Source organism: Linepithema humile, chromosome 6, assembly GCF_040581485.1.
Source record: "Linepithema humile isolate Giens D197 chromosome 6, Lhum_UNIL_v1.0, whole genome shotgun sequence".
Taxonomy (NCBI): Eukaryota; Metazoa; Arthropoda; class Insecta; order Hymenoptera; family Formicidae; genus Linepithema; species Linepithema humile.
Window position 1 is genome coordinate 26,097,175 of NC_090133.1, and position 18,865 is coordinate 26,116,039.

General features: G+C 38.8%; 1 protein-coding gene across 1 annotated transcript; it reads right to left on the bottom strand.

Annotated features, from left to right (window-relative positions):
• Nucleotides 1–452: 452 nt before the first annotated feature.
• On the bottom strand, nucleotides 453–9,403 carry tkv (thickveins). Its single transcript, XM_012375460.2, has 4 exons — nucleotides 9,244–9,403; nucleotides 2,653–3,658; nucleotides 2,227–2,542; nucleotides 453–2,134 (listed from the first exon to the last, which is right to left on the bottom strand). The coding sequence occupies exons 1-4, from the start codon at nucleotides 9,332–9,334 to the stop codon at nucleotides 2,006–2,008; spliced, it is 1,542 nt and encodes a 513-aa protein (XP_012230883.1). The 5' UTR covers nucleotides 9,335–9,403; the 3' UTR covers nucleotides 453–2,005.
• Nucleotides 9,404–18,865: the final 9,462 nt, after the last annotated feature.

The window sequence follows — 18,865 nt, forward strand, 5'->3', positions numbered from 1 at the left end:
GTTCCTTCTTTCGTTTTCTGAAATTTGTTCTTTGCCTGTTTGAACGATAAGAATCAAGAAATTATAATTAAAATAAACATGAACGCGTAAACATCAAGGAATCTAGGTGATCTAAATTACCTGATCCTATTTCCTGTCGCTTTTGGATTCTAGACATGGTATATAATCTTTATTCTACAATTGAACAATTAATATGATTTTTTATATAGCATATAAGATGATATTTTTATTATTTGTCAGTTCCTTCACATAAATTAAATTTACTCCAAAATAGTTGCAATTTTTCACAAAAATAGTACTTTTTGCATATCTAATTGAATATGGCAAATGATTAGAATAATTATGAAATTAATACAAAAAAATGAAACAAAGAATTTGTAGAAAAAAAAATAGATGCTATACTTTTCAACAAATAGGAAGGAATACATCTGGAAAGAGAAAATATCTTATACTCGTTTAAAATATAAATTTCATTGTCTTCAACTAACTATCTACAATTTTTTATTTTATTACAGTTGATCCGCCTAAAACATAAAATATTTAACAATTCATTTCTGCCCTCTTTTATACACAAGTCATAAATGATATAATTTTATATCCAACCATTCATAAAACCTCAATTTCATGATTTTCCAATTAACAATTAACAATTTTTTAATTTATTCGTAGTCCTGATTTATAAATGCAATATAAGCTCAAAGAGGCATGCAAAATCACAGTTACTTTCTAAAGTAATTCACAAATTACTACACATTGTTATTGCATTATACAATTGTCATCTTTTTATCTCTCCAATTTTCATTTATTTAATCTTCATTATCCAAAAACATAAAAATCGAGGCAGCCTAACGATAATTCGTCTTAGGATGATCGGTGATTAGTTTTGATACCCGAAGTTTCTTTAATGGGATTAATATGTTGCATTTGTACAAATTAGAAACATAAATTACATATGTACAGACAATGATACAGGCTTGCACATGATATAAAGAATCGTCTGATTGCATCAAGACAATGTAATTAAAAAATGTTCTTAAATCCTTTTAATTTTTAACGATTCCACAGATTTGCACGATATTTATAAATTATTATCATGTATTATCAAATTATTCATCATAAATTCACATGTTAAATCTTTGATTTGTTATAAGATTTAATATTAAATTTAACATGTATGTACCGAAGGTAATAGGTAATAATAAATATATTTAAAGTACTTAAAAGAAAAATCAGCGTGTGTGACATAGGCTTCAAAGTAGGACTGCATTAAGATTTTGTAACAAAATGCCAGATTCAGACGTTCTAAGTTAAACATACTTTTTAGACTCAAAGTGATACTGCGATGCGATATTTACATATACAATATGTATTTTACACATATACACGTATGCGCATTCATATATAGTTATAAATGTATATATATATATGTATATATATATGTATGTATATATATATATATATATATATATATATAATTTTTGTGAATGTTCAATACTTTCACACACTGAGTTTGTTTTGTGAGACATTGTAAGGCGCAAAAACGGCTCAATTTTTTTCTCTATATAATGTGATACTTTCTAAGTAATAGCCTTCGTTGTTAAGATATTCAACAAATTTTAACATGGCGAAACATATCACAATTGTTTCTTCAATTATGACATATTCCTATAAATACAAAAAAGATTTATATACATTTTTCGCTTGCTTTTACCTGTGTGATGCTTGAAAACATCTTTAGTGTGAAGATTTCTCCTCGGTAAAAGACAACGGTCGAAAATATTGAATGCTTATACAATATATACAGAATAATGTTCAATTCCGCAATTCCATTCGTTTCTTCATGCGCTCCCTCATTTATACTTTCTTTCTCTCATATATTTACAAAGTTTAATCATCAGTCTTCAGGCTGCAGTCTGTCAACAGTTGTATGTACATTAAGAATATTATTTACAGAGATAGGAAGTTCTTTGTTTAACTAGAAGAAAAGTCAGTTTTTCGTAACTCTTTACACAATTTTGATGCCGTTATCAGTGTGTAATTTCGTCAGTGTCTTTTTAACGCGAAGAGCAGTTAAGCGAACCGGTGGGTTTGCGTGCCAACATTCCGACATAATTTTGCTTAACGCATATAAAACCTGTAAGAAAACGAGAACGATACGTTATTCGATCCGTAAAAGCGACAGGGATAATTAAATTGAAGAATTACGAAAAAGTATGTTTTCCTTACCGAATCGTTATCCCATCTCGTCGGGATAATTGGACGTAGTCGTTTCACGCAAACTACCAAGCGCATATCCTCAAAATCTGGATCGCTTGGTACGACATCGTGGTAAGGCAAGGCGTAAGGCTCCACCATAGAGTTTTTACCGCCTGTGACGCATCTTCTGCACGCCTCCCAGAACACAAGACCGATAGAATACATATCTGCCATTTTGAATGCGTCGAAAGAAGTTGTATTCAGAGTCTCGTCTAGCACTTCTGGCGCCATGTAACGCCGCGTACCCACTCGAGTATTCGGAGCAATATCAATTTCTCCGCTATCGCTACAGAAAAGCAAATACAACATTGACGACTTGGAAGGAGATTAGTATCGCGTAGTATTTTATTGGCGATAAACATCTTCGAAAAATGTAAATATCAAATGTTTGCATACCTGATGTAGCGAACAGCCAGTCCGAAGTCAGCTATGGCACATTCTCCATTCCTTTTGACTAAAATGTTTCTGCTCTTAATATCTCTGTGAGCTATTGCAGGTTTGCCCTGTGTACCGAATATTTCCGTATGTAGATGCGTGATGCCGGCCGCGATCGACGAGCAGATCGACAAAAGGCTCTGGTGATCTAGCACGGTCGTTTGCAAGTAATCATGCAACGATCCTCTCTCGTGATAATCCGTTATTAGCAACATTTGAGTCCAAGATCCAGTTCCCTTGATATCGGCGGCGATGAAGCCCAGGATGTTCTCGTGTCTCAACAGCACGGTTTGGTAGATTTCCGTTTCTCTGAACCAGGACGCTTCCTCCAGCGTGAAGAAGACTTTCACAGCCACTCGTTCGCCGCCTCGCCATCTGGCGAGCCATACCTCGCCGTAACGTCCTTTTCCCACGCACTGCGACATGGCTAATTGTTTCGCGATAGTCTGTTGTACCAGGAGCGGCAGCCCCGAGCCAGAGCCGCTGCTTTGATCAATGAACTCCTTGAGGGTACCCTGCGGTACTAGACATGGATCCCGCTCTTTCTTCCGGCATCTGTGATACGCAATTCCTATTGCTATCGAAATGAGCACCAACATTGCCGATAGGGACACCACCAAGATAATGAGCGGCACTCCCGACGCGATGATTATAGGATCGGGTAACCTGGTAGGACGAGGCTTACGGGTTAACTCGGGATATACATCCTGGTTACACAGATCTCTGTCGTTGCAACATATTATATTTTTCTCTCGCAAATGGGGAACTAGATTTCCCTTGCATTGCATTAAGCCGCTCTCGTCGGGTGCCAAGCAGCCGAATGAATATTCGGCTACGAAATCTAGACTCTCAGTATCCCATACTTCCTCCACTGCACTAAAGCAGTAGCCTTTTGGCCGTAAGACGCATGTCCCATTTTGTTTGTCGTCGGGGCAAAATCCATCACAGTAGCAAATCGTACCCAGCGCTGTAATTGAAAAATTAATATAATATTACTGGAGATTGTCGATCTCTGAATAACTCAAGATAATACGTACAGAAAAAGAAATATAAATCGTATTTACTCATTCAAATATTACTCTATAATTACGTGATCTCTCTGAGATAAAAAATACGCAAACCGAGAGCGACAAAGTAGAAGAACGACGCGTTTTCTTAGAATTAAGTGAGCAATCGTATTGCGCGAGGTGCGGTAAATAATTCAATAATTGATATAAGGAGAAGGCTGATAGGAGAGAGATTAGGTGCGGAGCTGAGCGGATTCGAGAGGTTGTTTGACAAGTCGCGAGATGTGTCGCGTAGGCGAACGACCGTCGGTCGCGCGTCCCACGAAGAAATGTATACCATCGTGTGGAGAAAGGAGAGATATAGGTGCGTCTCGCATCGGAAATCGGAGATCCTTCGTAAGCACGTTTCGTGTTGATATAAGCCATCGAGAGACCGATAACTTGCGCCGGTAATAAATCTTGCGTGTATATAAAAGTACGATTACCTTCATGCGAGTATCATATTTTGCCACTCGAAAAAAATGTTAACATTCTAACGGATCTCTGAATAAAAAGAAATAAATAAGATAGTGGCTAAAAATATGGAATGGAAAAAACTCGATTGAGATTGTCAGATTTATCTAGATAATTATAGAAATACTGCATATAACTATATAATTTATGTTTGTACGTTCAGATTTCACATAAAATTCAAAATAAGAACGTAAATATAAAGACAAGATAAGCAATTAATATAAACTTTTCTGTCGTTAAGGAAAAATAATGTACTTCAGAGAAGAGGACAGAGAAAGAAATCGAAATCAAAGTTATAAATGTAATAACTCATGTTCAAAATTTTATTATCACAATTAAATTTATGTACTTGAAGAGAGTTTCTTATTTATCAAGTCTCAAAACGCATTGACCCAAAATTGAACGTTTGATTTGTTTTTGACTTATTGATAGATTGCGAAACAGAGATTTGTTAGCAGGCATCCACCGCCGCCTCTGCGGACGATAACGGCAAATTCGATGTAAACACACGGTGTCACGTTTCTAACGAGTATGCGAGCGACGCGACGACCGTCTCGCTCGCAGCGGGACACAAAAGGAGAAAGAGGAAGAAAGCTAAAATACACGGGAACACGCACGGAGGCTGCGCTTATCTCGCCGCGGAATTACTCTGGCGTCTATTTTACGGTGACCGCTCTATTTATATCCCGCGCGAATATCTGGATGACGGATTGATCCTTCGTGCGTTCTGCATCCGTTCTACCACTCCCTTCCCTCTCTTACACAGGAATGCGGTTCTTAATTTTGACATCAATTCTGAACAATTTAGAAATATGCTAAATGGAATTGACGTTATAAAAGTCGAAACATATAAGTGTCAACATTTGTGCCACGCTTACATTAATTATATTTATAATTAATTACAATTATTTAGTAATTAAGTTTCTTGTATAAAAAAATTGATTTTATATTGGTTGAAAATTTCGAAACTGAAAGTGACAATTTATTAAACGCGCCTGCTCTCTTTATGTTTAAGTCCTTCTGAGAAGTTATGCTCAACCGAATCGACTTTCGTGATCTCATTCGACCGAGTCGCAAGAGTAAAATCGTGACCATGTCTCTCAAGCGGAATGAACGTAAACAAGGTAAGCGTGAAAGCAACGAACTCTCAAGTACTACGACTATCACGCGACTATCTCACTTATTCTTGAATATCTCATACGTAGAATAGTAGCTTGGAAAGAATATTGTTTCCATGTTAGTAAATGTTCCCGTCAATTAAAATAACAAGAATACTATCATTATCCACGTTTATGAGTTAGATAATCTAAAAAAAGCCCAAGCACCTAACCTAACCTAACCTATACAGAATTCTTAACACAAAAGAGAGATAACATAAAATTCTTTTAAACTTTTATCTATATATATCATTATATTATCTACTTAAAATTATTTTTATTCAAGACTAAAGAATTTTATTAGAGACCATTATTTACTAACAATTATTCACAACTGCTTGCTAGTATTTTTAAACTTTTTCCAAAATAAAATAATCGGAAAAAAACATGAAGTATTTTTAGCAGTCGCAGCTCTGATTTGACTTACAGCGCTTATCAATTCGTTCGTCTCCGGCGTGAAAAGCTGCAATAGACTGTTTAGAAAACTGTCATACACGCGCGCGAATACATCTGTAAGCATATACGAGAGGCGTAACGCGCATATCTGCTTTCGTGCCGCTCTCGCGACGCAATCGGCGCCCGTAATCACGCCGAAGGTTTCAATGAATCGCGCGCGAGGCGACGTGCCAGCTAGTCGCGGACTTTATCAGCGTGGCAAAGAGCAGTATCAGCGATAGCCCAGCCGTGATGCGTCTCTGTCTATGAGTCGCCGAATAGCGAACTTTGCTGGCGACTTCTAGAAATGCTGACGCTGCTAATTTACGAGACTACAAGTTTTCTTTATTTTCATTCTTTTCATATCGATCGCAACACTAATATGATACTGAACGTAATGAGTGACAATCTGTAATATCTTCCTGAAAACATGATCACAGAACGTAGATTTTTTTAAGACAGAGTTTGTAAGGTGATTATAACTTGCCCATTAAAATATATATAAAATTGATTTGGAAATTGTGCAAATAAAGTTAGAAATAATACAGTTGTGTAAATATCAGATGGAGGTAAACTTGTGAAAATTGATTTTGGTTTATGTACAAGGAAACGTTGATTTATGTTGAGGTATGTCGAGAGATATTTCTATGTTATCTTATCCCTTTTTTATCGCATTATCAATATTATATTTATTAGCCGATAGGTGATTTTGTGGATCCGTTTGACGTTTAAACATCAAAATAATTATCGCTAGAATATCTTTCTAAGAATCGCTAGAATTGCTTTAATTTAAAAAAAAATGTATATTTTTATTATAATTTACGTCAAGTTTATTTTATTGTAATATTAATTCATTTTGATGTTTGCTTAATTCGACGATATTACCGATGATACAGTATCTTGTGTAACCGATAAAAAAAAGCAATATTTCGGAACGCTGTCGCGACAGAAACGGCCCTGTTGAGTTGCACGTGTTTGTGCATAGGAAACTTAATATCCGCGCGTCGTGTTGCAAATAACATTGTCGAGAAAAGCGGTGCAGCAAACCCGCAAGCTTGCATACGTGTAAACGTGATACACCGTCATCGTAATTTTCGTGGAAGAACAATCAGAGCCGTGCATGCGTAATCCTACCCCACAGCGGGAAAGCCCCCGCTGATAAAAGAGATCATCTCCGGCGCAAATTGCAGTTTGCAGCATTCGACAGGCAGTAAATAAAGGCTTAAAATGATACACAATTTTGAGGAATATCCAATTTCTCAATATGAGATGATTACCGTAATCAATTTATATTAATTTAAGTTGAATCAAATCATTATCTGCTTTTTATTGTAAATAAAAAATGTTTTTATTATCACAAATAAAAATAAAGATTATTTAGCGAACTTTAGACGAATTTCTAACCCGTCGGTTTTTTATTCTAGCCATAAATTATTAGAACTATTAATCATTGTTTTCATCGCGCTTATCTTATTATTCAGATCGAGCGAGCGTTTTATTCCGATTGATATTTTCCTAAATTCTGAGATTATATATCTCGATTTGATAACGATCGCTTCCGGTATTGCACAAAAAAAAGGTTCGTCGTATTTCTACAAAGCACATTACGAAATAGCGTATTTTTATATCGCAACGCGGATATACTCATCGCCTACATGTTACATTGAGTAAAAGACCGCTTTTATTCGACTTATTCATCTTACACGATGTGCACTTATTCATCTTACGCGGTGTCCTTGCGCGCTTCGCGGAAAGCAACGTCGTGTGTATGCAGCGGAAAAAAAAGAAAAGGAAAGAACGCGTACGCAGAGAAAAGAAAGGGAGAGATAGATCAAGAGCTCGAGTACGAAATTACGTTTAGCGTGTTATTCGCGAGAGGAGAGACGAATGTCGCTAAAACGACGTCGACGCTTAACCCTTTGATGTATTTCGAGTCGTATGCACGCCGCCGACGCAACATAAACAATCTCTACTTCTCACGACATGGACAAATAGAATCCCATATCTTTACTCGAGATCTAGCGCTAAAAGTAGTTGATTTAATTGCGCGTTTTGATTACCAAATATGAAGATCGAGTCTGACGTCACTCGAGATGCGAAACGGATGTTAAGCTGTCAGTTAAGGTCAGTCATTTTGAAAGACACGGTTTTTCAAAACTCTGATTTTAAAATATAAAAAACTTTAAGGTAATTCTATATAAAAGCTCTTTATTATTGTATCGTTCTATAACAAGTTCTTTCTAAAACATAAAAAAGTAATACACATGCGGAGCAAAATCGTTTTCAACATTTTTGGCTACAAAACACTTTCTAAAGTGGATGATTCAACATTGTTATTATTGTCATCATACAATACTTGACAACGAACGTCGGTCAAGTACAGTAAATTCGTAGATTGAAATAAAGCAAGTGTTTAAAAGTGCCGTATGTTGAAACTGCTGCATTTCAAAGGGTTAAAGTCTGGTGTCACATCCGCGACGTCATCTCGTTGATATCGAAATCGTACGCAGCGATCAGTTGGTCCAGTAATCGCGCGTAAACGCTCGAATCCCGTGACACGAGGAAAAGAGGGAGAGAGAGAGAGAGAGAGAGGGAGAGAGTGAGAGAAAAGCTTCGAGAATGGAAAAGGAGGGAAAGAAAGAAAAATGGAAAAGGTCGCGATGGCGGCGAGAAGCAGAGCGAATTCTCGGCACTGCTGGTATTTCAGTCTCTACCTCATCTCTCTCCCTTCGTCTCTGCCGTTCTCGTCTCGACGTAAAAAAGAACGGCCGCGTGCCATCCCAAACGGCGGAAATTCTTTCGTAAAAACATCGCAAGAGCATTGCGGAACGACAGAAAAGTCTTTAGCGAGAGGAAAAACAAGGAGGATGCAGAATGTATATCCGTAGCAATATCAGACGAGAGAGATCAAGAAAAACACGATACGCGACAATACGGCAAACGCGACAATCGGGCGACTAGAAGAAGCGCCACACGCTATGGAATCCGTCGGCCGTCGGACGATTCCGCGCCGTAGGGTGGCTCTTCCTGGAAATCGTGGCAAAAAGCGGGCGATACAATCGAGGGCGCGCCGTAGGGCAACGATCTTTCATGGTAAGGCGCAAGAGATCCGTCGGCTGCTCGTCGTGTTTGTCGACCGACGGTTCGTATTACCGGGAAGAGACGAGTGTGCGAACGGTGGAGAGGAGCGGACAGACGAATGACGGGTCGCATCGTCGAATTACACATCTGTGCCGCAGAAGGCGGACTGTTGAAGCTAAAGACCGGAGAAACGTGATCGTTCTCTCCCGCCGCGCGGAGGTCCGTATATCCGATCGATTGTCGTGGCGCGCGACCCGGTAGCGACGGGACGCTTCGTTCTTCCACACTTTGCCGTCGGCAAGCACCGTCGGCAAGCACTACGCGTGTCGCAAAGGTCACGCATGAGCGGCTGTACTTACCGCCGATGCATCTCATGGCGAGCACAGTCAGACCGAGCCATAGGCCATATTTACATCCGTGTCGATCCGTAGTAGCGGAGAACACAGCCATTTTCTACACTCGGGAGCACATACTTTAATGACGTAGGGCGCTCCGCGTCGCGCCGCAAAGCGCAAGCCGTTCACGAGTCGGTTGTTTCCGTCGGGTGCTGGAGGGGCAAGCTAGGGCGGGTGGGACGATGTCTCGTGAATCGTCGACTCGGCGAGAGAGAACATAGAAGAAGAAGCGAAATGACGCTATGGGTCTCAAAACAGTTCTGTACCAAGAAATCGCCGTACCTCACTGACGTGTGCTCACCCCGATCTTGTAAAAAGATAAAAAAACTGACGTGCTAACAATGACGTATTGACAGACAGGCTCCAGTATTATAGCAAACTTTAACCGTCAAATAATACGTCTCGATGAATTTTTACGATAAATTCAGGTCAAATCTCTTGATTTCATCATTATAAAAATAAACTTTGTGTTGACGAATGTGTGTTGACAGGTAAAAATTAAGTTGTGTTTTTAGGATAAAAGGATTAAATTCTGAAGATTAAACTCCATATCTATAAGCAATGATTATTGTGTCGCGCTGAAAACATGTACATTAAGAACTACAATGAATATAGTTCGAAGTCCCGGGAAAGTTCCCGGAAGGAAGTTTCCTCTAGTTCAGAGTTCAAAACTGGAAACTTTCCCGAGGCTTCGATCTATAGCAATGAATTAAAGATAAAAATAAAAAGATGCATTATCTTCCTTTTTTAAAGAATCACTGGTACCACAGTAGTTAGCACGAGATTAACATTTTCAATTAACGATCTCATATTTTCGAAGAAGAATAACTATTACAAAAAAAAATCGATCTATTTTAAAGAAGTCTCAAAGTTCCAAAGATCCAAAGATTATCTCTTCACGAAAGTGTACCTTTCAAATGTTCGTTAGAAGCACTGTAAACCTCGTATCATTTAAAAAGTTTACGCGGGAAATCCCGAGTACGGACCTGACTTCGTTGTTGTTAGAGAGAAGTGCAGGCGCCCGTAGGGCGCCATCGTGCCGCCGACGACCGATGGCCGACGGCAGCAGAGGCTCGAAGATCTCTTCTTCTCTATTTCTCTCTTTTCCTCCGCTTCGGGATCGCGGCCGCAACTCCATCGCGATACTCGATCTCGCTCTCGCGCGATGCTCCTCTCCGCCAAAGCCTGAGAGGGTCGTCGGCGCAACGCGGCTTCCTCGGAAAGGCGCGAATGTCTATGCGCGACGCGTCAACGCGCGGAATCTAGAACCCGGTTAGAATCTGGAATCTTTTTCCCGGAGATTTTTACAGCCGGATGCATTAATAGTGCACGCAGTGCGCTTAGAGATTCAATTATCTACTATTCCATAAAATTCAAAAAATGTATTTTTTGTTTATATTTGTTTATATAATTAATTTTGTGAATCAATCGTCTCGAATTTGCGAATAATAGAAAAGGTCACCGGTGAAATAACGTGCAAAATATTTTTACGTATGCAGACGCATTGGATATTATTAATGTATCTGATTGTAAATGGATAGTGGAATATGCGAGATTATGGTAACTTTTTTTAATGGTATTCGCAACACTTTTCGATAGGTCTCTAATGTGTATTAGTTTGATCGAATTTCCTACGAAAGCTCGCTTTTGCGAAAGCTTTTTGTGCACACTGACATTTCTACAATAGAATCGTGAATGCTAACAGAAAAAAATATTGTTTTAATTCCGTAATATATATTGATAAGATATTTGTTTCGTAACAAAGGGCGACGAAAAATGATCCCAAATGCGACAAATCAAATAGTGTCAAAGTTTCAAAACTTCGAAGAAAACAACTGAAAGATAAGATATGTTCATTTAATCACACTTTCAGCATGTAACTTGCTTTCTTCTCTTTTTGTCTACGCATTATTCTATCCGAAATATAGAAAAAATACAAGAGAAAAATCCGGTTATAATATATCTCCACATACATGAATTTTGATGATGGGTCGAAAGAAACCGTCCATAATTAAGCTCTACGGGGATACGACAGCACGCTGTGTTTTTAAGTAGTGATGGCGACGTGGGCATGCTTTCAGTGTAGCGCAGCTCGGCTCGGCTACGCGCGACGTGTGAGTATGCTGCCATCGATATCAGATTACCGGTTAATTGCCGGCGGCGCGGCATGCCCGGCCCCGAAGATTGTTGTACTCGAATTAGTAATATTTCACACTTCAGAGGGGCGACTCGCTACTGCTTTTCAGACTATCTGACACCGAAATTCTTACTGCATTTTTAATGAAATCCTTTGTTAATATCGTAAGCACTGTAAAATTTGACTTCTATTAGTACTATTTGTTGATAAAATTATTTATGTGCTTTAGAGTAATATACACTGTTCGACTAAAAAATCGACGCATTACGATCAAATAATTCTAGATCTGTGATAAGTAACTTTGCAAAATATTAATTTATAACATTTAAGACATGTATTTTCTTAAATAAATGGTTCTTGTATTGTGATATTTTTTAATTTTCTCATCAATATAGTATACGCAGAATTTCACTGCATAAAAAAGGCTTGCTTTAGAACGCGTTGATTTTTTGCCAAACACTATAACTTCGGCTTATTTGCATCTTTTATAGCAAAGTTATAAATGGTTTCCCCCCAAATATCTTGCGGTAGATAATCGTTTGCAGCTTACGCAGCTCGAGTAGAAGTAAAAAAAATTCTTAGCGCTTGGTGAATATTAAGATCCAACAAAGACGCACTGTTCGCGGTAGGACAAAGCCCGTGGTAATTCTTTCGCGCCGCGGCAGCTGCCGGAACGGCGGCGATCGGAGGATCGTCGTCGTGGCGAGGAGCACGGAACGTCGGTTTTCGCATCAAGATTAAGTTGAACGCGCGAACGACGGCGCCAATATAATGTTACCCGCGCATAACCTGTTGCGTGTGTATCGCTCGAGCGTGAAGTCGCGCGATCCAGATTGAAGCGCGACCGACCCTCGACGCGCCCGTCCGTCACGGATTTCAGGGGGGGGGGGAGGAGGAAGGAGGGCAGGGAACGTCAGTCATTATATTTTTAGAGATGATCTTCGGCACTTTTATGGAAAGCACGTCCATACGCGCTGATCCCGTTCATGACGTGGCGAACAACAACACGCATGATACACGGGTTTTTCTCGCAGAGATCATCGTTGATTTTTCGTACATTTTACCATGATTTATGTGCTAAATTAATATAAAATGTTTCCAAATCTCAGATTTTTCGACTGCATCTTTGACGTATTTAATATTGAATTTTTCTCGGTGAGAAACTATTTGCTAGAATTTGTCGACGTTAGATATTAAATTTTTTCTCATTAACGTACTGTTTACACCAGTGTAAACACTTAATATCGCTTATGCGGTTAGCGTTGTCGCGTGAGAACTCGTGGACGGGATAACAAGCAGCCGCGACGATTGACGGTAAATCACTTAACATCGCTATCAAGCGTACAAAGTATATAGCGCGACCGCTAATACGCGCCTGACTATTTTCTCGAAGGTAAACGACAGCTCTTTAGTTTAACTTCAGCGCCCGCTTCATCGCCAATCTTCTGTGTACGACGCAGAAATTATTCTAGTCTAGCGTGTACTTATAATGATTTGCAGATGCTGGCAAAAGACGCAATAAAAGTCGCTTGTTCGCGCGCGCGCGTGTCGCGCGAGGCGTGAAAGCGCCCGCAAAGACGATGTTAGCCTGGCAATGGCAACATCTTACGCGCAATTTCTTGCAATTAGCCTACTTGAACAAGAGGCCTCACCTATCGTTGCACAAGCGATCAGCCGGAAATCGATTCGATTCGATGGCTGCACCGTACGAAATAATCATAGATAAAAAAAACATTAAGCAACTCAGCCATGATCATGTCGTTTGTTCCGCGGGAAAATCATGATGAATTCGCTAAAAGAATGATTCGCTGCCTCTGGACAATGGGTGACTGTGGGCTTTAATCAATGTTTAATTATTAGAAATTACCGGATGATCCGGCAGGCGCGGCTGATAAATATGCATCGTACGTTCTGCAAGGCGCATTAACGACAATAGTTGACTAACGAATGATTGTTAATTGTCGGAGATAATTACCGCGTAGCCTGCCTCGTTAGCCGCCTCTGTGCTTCTAACGAACTTAGGAGGGCGATGCGAATAAACGACAGTGCGTGATGCTGAATTGTCGCGAGGATTTCTCGACTGTAAACGATTCAATAAAACGATCTAACGCGATTGCGCGGAGTGTTAATGTCCTGTGCTATTTCTCTGGAAGTCGTGGAAAAATCTTACAAGCTTACCGAATCTCCCCATAAATTAAATTGTGTTTTTTTCAGCTTTATAAACAACCGGGTAAGCGGATTTAAAAGCGAAATGCCGCGACCACCTTTTATTCATGAACGTCTCGGCACGGTTACGTCGGGCGTCGAGATTTTTAAGCGTCGTGTTAACGAAAAAGGAGGAGTACCGCCGACAATCCGGAGCTTCGAACCGGATTTCGGGATTAGAATCAGATACCCCCTTCTACGAAGAGCCGCATTCGTTTTATACCGTGGCGAGGGCGACGGAGCTCTCGCCTTTCATACACCGTGACTGTCCGATCGGCTTAAGGTTTCGCGACAATGGGTAACAAAGGCAAGAGATTCTGCTCCTCCTGCCTCCGGCATGAAATCACGATCCATTCGTCTCGGTTGGAAATATATTATGTTGGCAGGCAACGCGAACGCCTGTTAAAAAGAACGCTACGGTTTGTGCGCACGAACGTGACACGGCGGAAACACAATTGCCACGATCGAATCTCCGGCAATTCTTGTTATTTCAACGCACTACAAAATCCAGGATGAGACGTTCTACGGATTGTTGTCAATTCTTCTTAACATCGGACTACGATTAAAAATATCAGCCGTCTTAGAATCCTGACGAAGACTAACTAAGAAACAGATTATTTGACAGTCTTAAAAGTAAAAACAATTTTTCGAAAATTCGGTTTCTGATTTCAGTAAATAAATTACGAAAATATATATTTTATAATTTTTAGTTAGATCTCAAATAATTTCTATATCAAACAAAATTACTTTGCAAACGCGAGCAAGAAATATTTAGAAAAAATGTAATTACTGTCTTGATATTTACGCGCGCGGTTTCTGCAAAATATTTTTCATTTTTAGTACGCAGTAAGTTGAAATTTACAGAAAAAATGTCGAAGGACCATTAAATAAAACTCGTCTTTGTAGAAAAATCTTTGTCAATCTTCAGAGGAATATCTTACGTTTCAGTATGTTGCACGACAATGATCGAATAAAAGAAGCGCGCAACAGACAGGTTGGACCCGAAAATTCTCATCTATTTGGCGCCAGTTATACAAGGGTCCCTCGCTGTAAAATATATTTCATTCGTCGGAAGGAACGAAGGGGCAACCTGAGACAGCCCGAAGGACGGAGCCACAAAAGAGAGAAATCCTCGTCTGGCAACTAACACGCTGTGGCGTCTGCATTCAGGCCGTTCAGTCCCTTAGGTCAGCTTCTCTTTGTATCTTCCTCTTTCTTCCTCTTTAAACGCTCCTCCGATGTAAACTTCAGCCCCGTACACATCACAATGCAATCCCGAGATTTTTCGTAAAAATAAAAAATAGATCCTTGTTTGTAATATAAAACGCATTTCTAAATAAAACTATGCTTTGCTGAAAAATTGGTAAATTTATGTAGAAAAACAATTATTGTACGCGTATCATAATTTTAACAAGCAATGATGCCGCGTTGATAAAATATTAAATGATGTATGACTTTATACTGACGGTTGCTACAGGAAGTACCGACAATTATTTAAATTCTCATCGTTTAACCGAGAGGCTTGTACATCTTTTTATTCGATACATCATACCCTTTCTTAAGTGACACACGGTCAAGATTAGTCGGTAGAAGGTTACATTGGATAATCAATCGTAATTGTGTCTACTTAGCGAGGGGTCCACGATGCTGTCCGAATAGTTCCCGCATCCGCCTGGTGTGGCATATAAAAAAAACCGAAATACAAACCGAAGGAAAACTGATCGAAGGAAGCGTTCGTTTACTATTATTAGCCATCGAGTAATCTTAGTACTTAATCGCGTGATGCAAGGAAAAAATCGAGATAACCGGCAGACCAGGTATATTTCTTGCTAATTTCCTTCAAGGATTCGCAGAGAGACCTCTCTCTCTCTCTCTCTCTCTCTCTTTCTCTCAATCCTGAATCTTAATCGACCATCGTTACCTTCATCGTTGCCGTTTGGCGCCGAGATAATTAATCGTCCTCCTGCTCACTACCGCGTCGTGCGGTCAGCGAAGGATGCTACAACGGTTTATCATGAGAGAAAAAAAAATAATGACTAGTAAGAAGGAAAAGGGAGAACGAGAGGTGGGCGCTCCGGGAGACGCGTTTAAAACGAATTCGCTCGATGGAGCGCGTCTATAAGAGATGACTACCTGCTACGATAACAGTTTACTTCCTCCGAAGTCGTAGGAACGGGACTCGTGCCTACGTAGAAGCGGCATAAGGATATCTTTAGAGGTGGTTTTTATCGCCAAGAGTCAGGTGTGAATTGGAGCCACTAATGGTTCGATCAAAAAGAACGCACCGCCGAGCTGAATCGCGTCCGAAGAGAAGACGGTAGCCAGTAAAGATTAATCGCTTTCTCTTTTATCAATCAAAAATATGTTATTTTTCTTGTAAAATTTGTGTTCTCGAATCCTTGAATTAATACGCGACTGCAATGCCGTGAATAAACTTATACTTCTAGGAATAGTTTTAATCGATCATTATTGAGTTTGTAATTCATCAATAATAAATTAATAATTGATATATGATAAGATAATGATAAGATAAGACTGAAAAAAATTTAATATTATAATTGATGCATGAATAAACATTAGTTATGTAAGAAGAAAAAATATTCGTTATAATAGCTTTTAGATTTTATTTTTACACAAATGCATAAATTGCCACAAATAAAAATTTTTACTGATTGTGAGTTTCTACAATTTTAGTTAGTGAACAAGTTTGATTCTTAAATTAATACGTGAAATCAATGTTATAACTGAAGATTTACTTTCACGGAATTTTAGTTATCATAATTATGACATAAAAAACGGGATAATATTTATTTATGATCGCTATTAGAGTGAAATAATTTCTCGATTCTTTTCGGCGAAACTTTCAAGTCATCGTAACGTCTGAGCATGATGCCATTACGTTAAGAGTTGCGATGAAACATTCTCGACTTGTAAGAGCCGCGATTTACATTCGATTTTAATCGTGCATGATGTAATCGGACGCTTAAGCTAATGAACGAGGACTCGCCGCATTTGGCGCTCTGTTGAATACACGAATTCGACGTAATGGCTATATTTAATTCGTCCACTGAATGGGCTTTGAAATGAATCTTCGGTCAAGAACCGTTTATCCTTGCAACGGAAAAATTCCAATGCAATTATTAATCACGATAAGATAAAATAATACGGCACGTTTTATTAAAATAATTTTGTCAACTTATTTAAATTGATTTCTATTTTTATCTGAAGAAAATAATCATATATATTCCAAAGTTGTTGAAATATTAATATAGAGTGATAATGATAATACTAATTTTTAAAAAGATAGCGGGAACTCTATCGAGACAATTTAACGACACCAACAATAGAGAGTGTAGACGTCTTTCAAGTACGGTCCTGAGACTGGACGGTTCGTTCTTATAGATTCACATATATAAGGCAGGAGCAAAAAGGAAAGAGAGGCGAGTATGTGTTAGAAAGGCCTCCATATAACAAAGATTCACCGAAACCGGTTTCGTGTGCCACCCTTTTTTACATTCTCCAAAGAGGCCCCGCCGAGCCGCGGGTGTGAAAACCGACACCCACCTACTTGTTATTTTGTCAAACATGAGCCTTGGAAATTATAGGAATCATATGCTAAAGCACGTCCCCCGAAATACTCTTACGACGCAAATCGATCCCGGACACACATGTCGTTACGTTTTATGTAAATGCGAAATGCGTAGCGTATATAGTATATAATTTAAAACATATATCGCGCAAGAAAAAATATAAAATAAACGTAAAATACATAACACTACATAGAATTATACAGATGATAATTTATAAACGATTGTTTGACGTGTCAAAATATTTCTCACATTTGTGACGATTTTATTTTATTCGCGAATTTTTCACGAATTATTTCGAGCGGCAGAGAATTTCCCTGCAAACAGTAACAATAATGCGATACAAGCGCGTCGATCTAATAATAATGTCGCGAAATGATAGGGACACGCGTATTACAACACCTACCCACTTGTCGTTTCACTAAACACGATCCCAGAAAATTATAGGAATCACGTGGCGAGACGCATCTCTCTCCTCTCCGAGAAGAGCCGGCTCGCGCGCGGCACTCACGCCAAATTATTCTCGATTGCACACTCGCGCTACATTTTATAACCGTCAATTAAACGTGACACCGGACAATTGCTGTTTGTGACCGATGTATTCTCCTATATAATTCTGAATGGAGGCGCGAAATTTAGCGGTCGCCACCCCCGTGTATCATGCATTATTATGTATACAATTTCAATTAAATGGTGTTTTAAAGCTGCTATTACTACCGATAAAACCCAGTTTTAATGAGAAGATTTATTTCTCTCTAAAACTGAACTAAATTGTTACTTAAAGCCTGTTTCGGAAAAAAATTGTTTTCTTTTCTTCGCGAATGCACTTACCGTCTTTGTGGTTGAGCGATGCAACTTGATAGCTATCGTGTATCCATCCTGCGATCAAGGCAATCGAAAATTGCATTGGGCGTGAGTAGGTATTCCAATCTCGTGTACCACTCGCAGCTGCGATGGTTGCAACGATTCCGAGGCAATTGAACCGAGACGAAATGTTACGCCGACCACGGCGGCTAACCGCAGTCATTATTTTCGATATGGGCTTGAGAAGGGTGTGCTGTTGCGCGCACCATTATAAAGAAGATCCTATGGAAAACTCAAAATCGTGTGCGCATATTTCGTCCAAGTAATCTCATCCCATAAAATCGGATTAGGCATCATGGCGCCTCATGACGTCTGACTTTTTTTTATCCAGTCACATTTTTTTTCTTTTTGTAGTCACATCATTATCACATTCTTTTAATATCTTTTTGATTCTTTTCTACGTTCTGGACTACATCGCAATTTCGACGATCGCGATAAAATTGCAAAAGATCGTTCGAGAATCGTAAAGATTACAACGAATACGATTCTTTATAAGATAAAATCAAAGTATATATTTTTTGTTTTTATTTTTTATCTCTGTAAGTGTGTGAGCAAAGTTTTTACGAAAGAGAGAAAGACAGAAAATTAGTTAAATTTACCCAGCTTGATTTTTTTCTGTTTTTAATCTATTTAAATACGGCAATGTCTTTTATTATATTTTAATAGATTTTTGCAAAATTTTAAATCATTTTTTATTCAATAAAAATGTTAGAGAAAATTTTGATATATCATAAAAAAATTCGATAAATTTGCACAAATAAGACGTAAAAATTATATGACATTTAACGGAAAT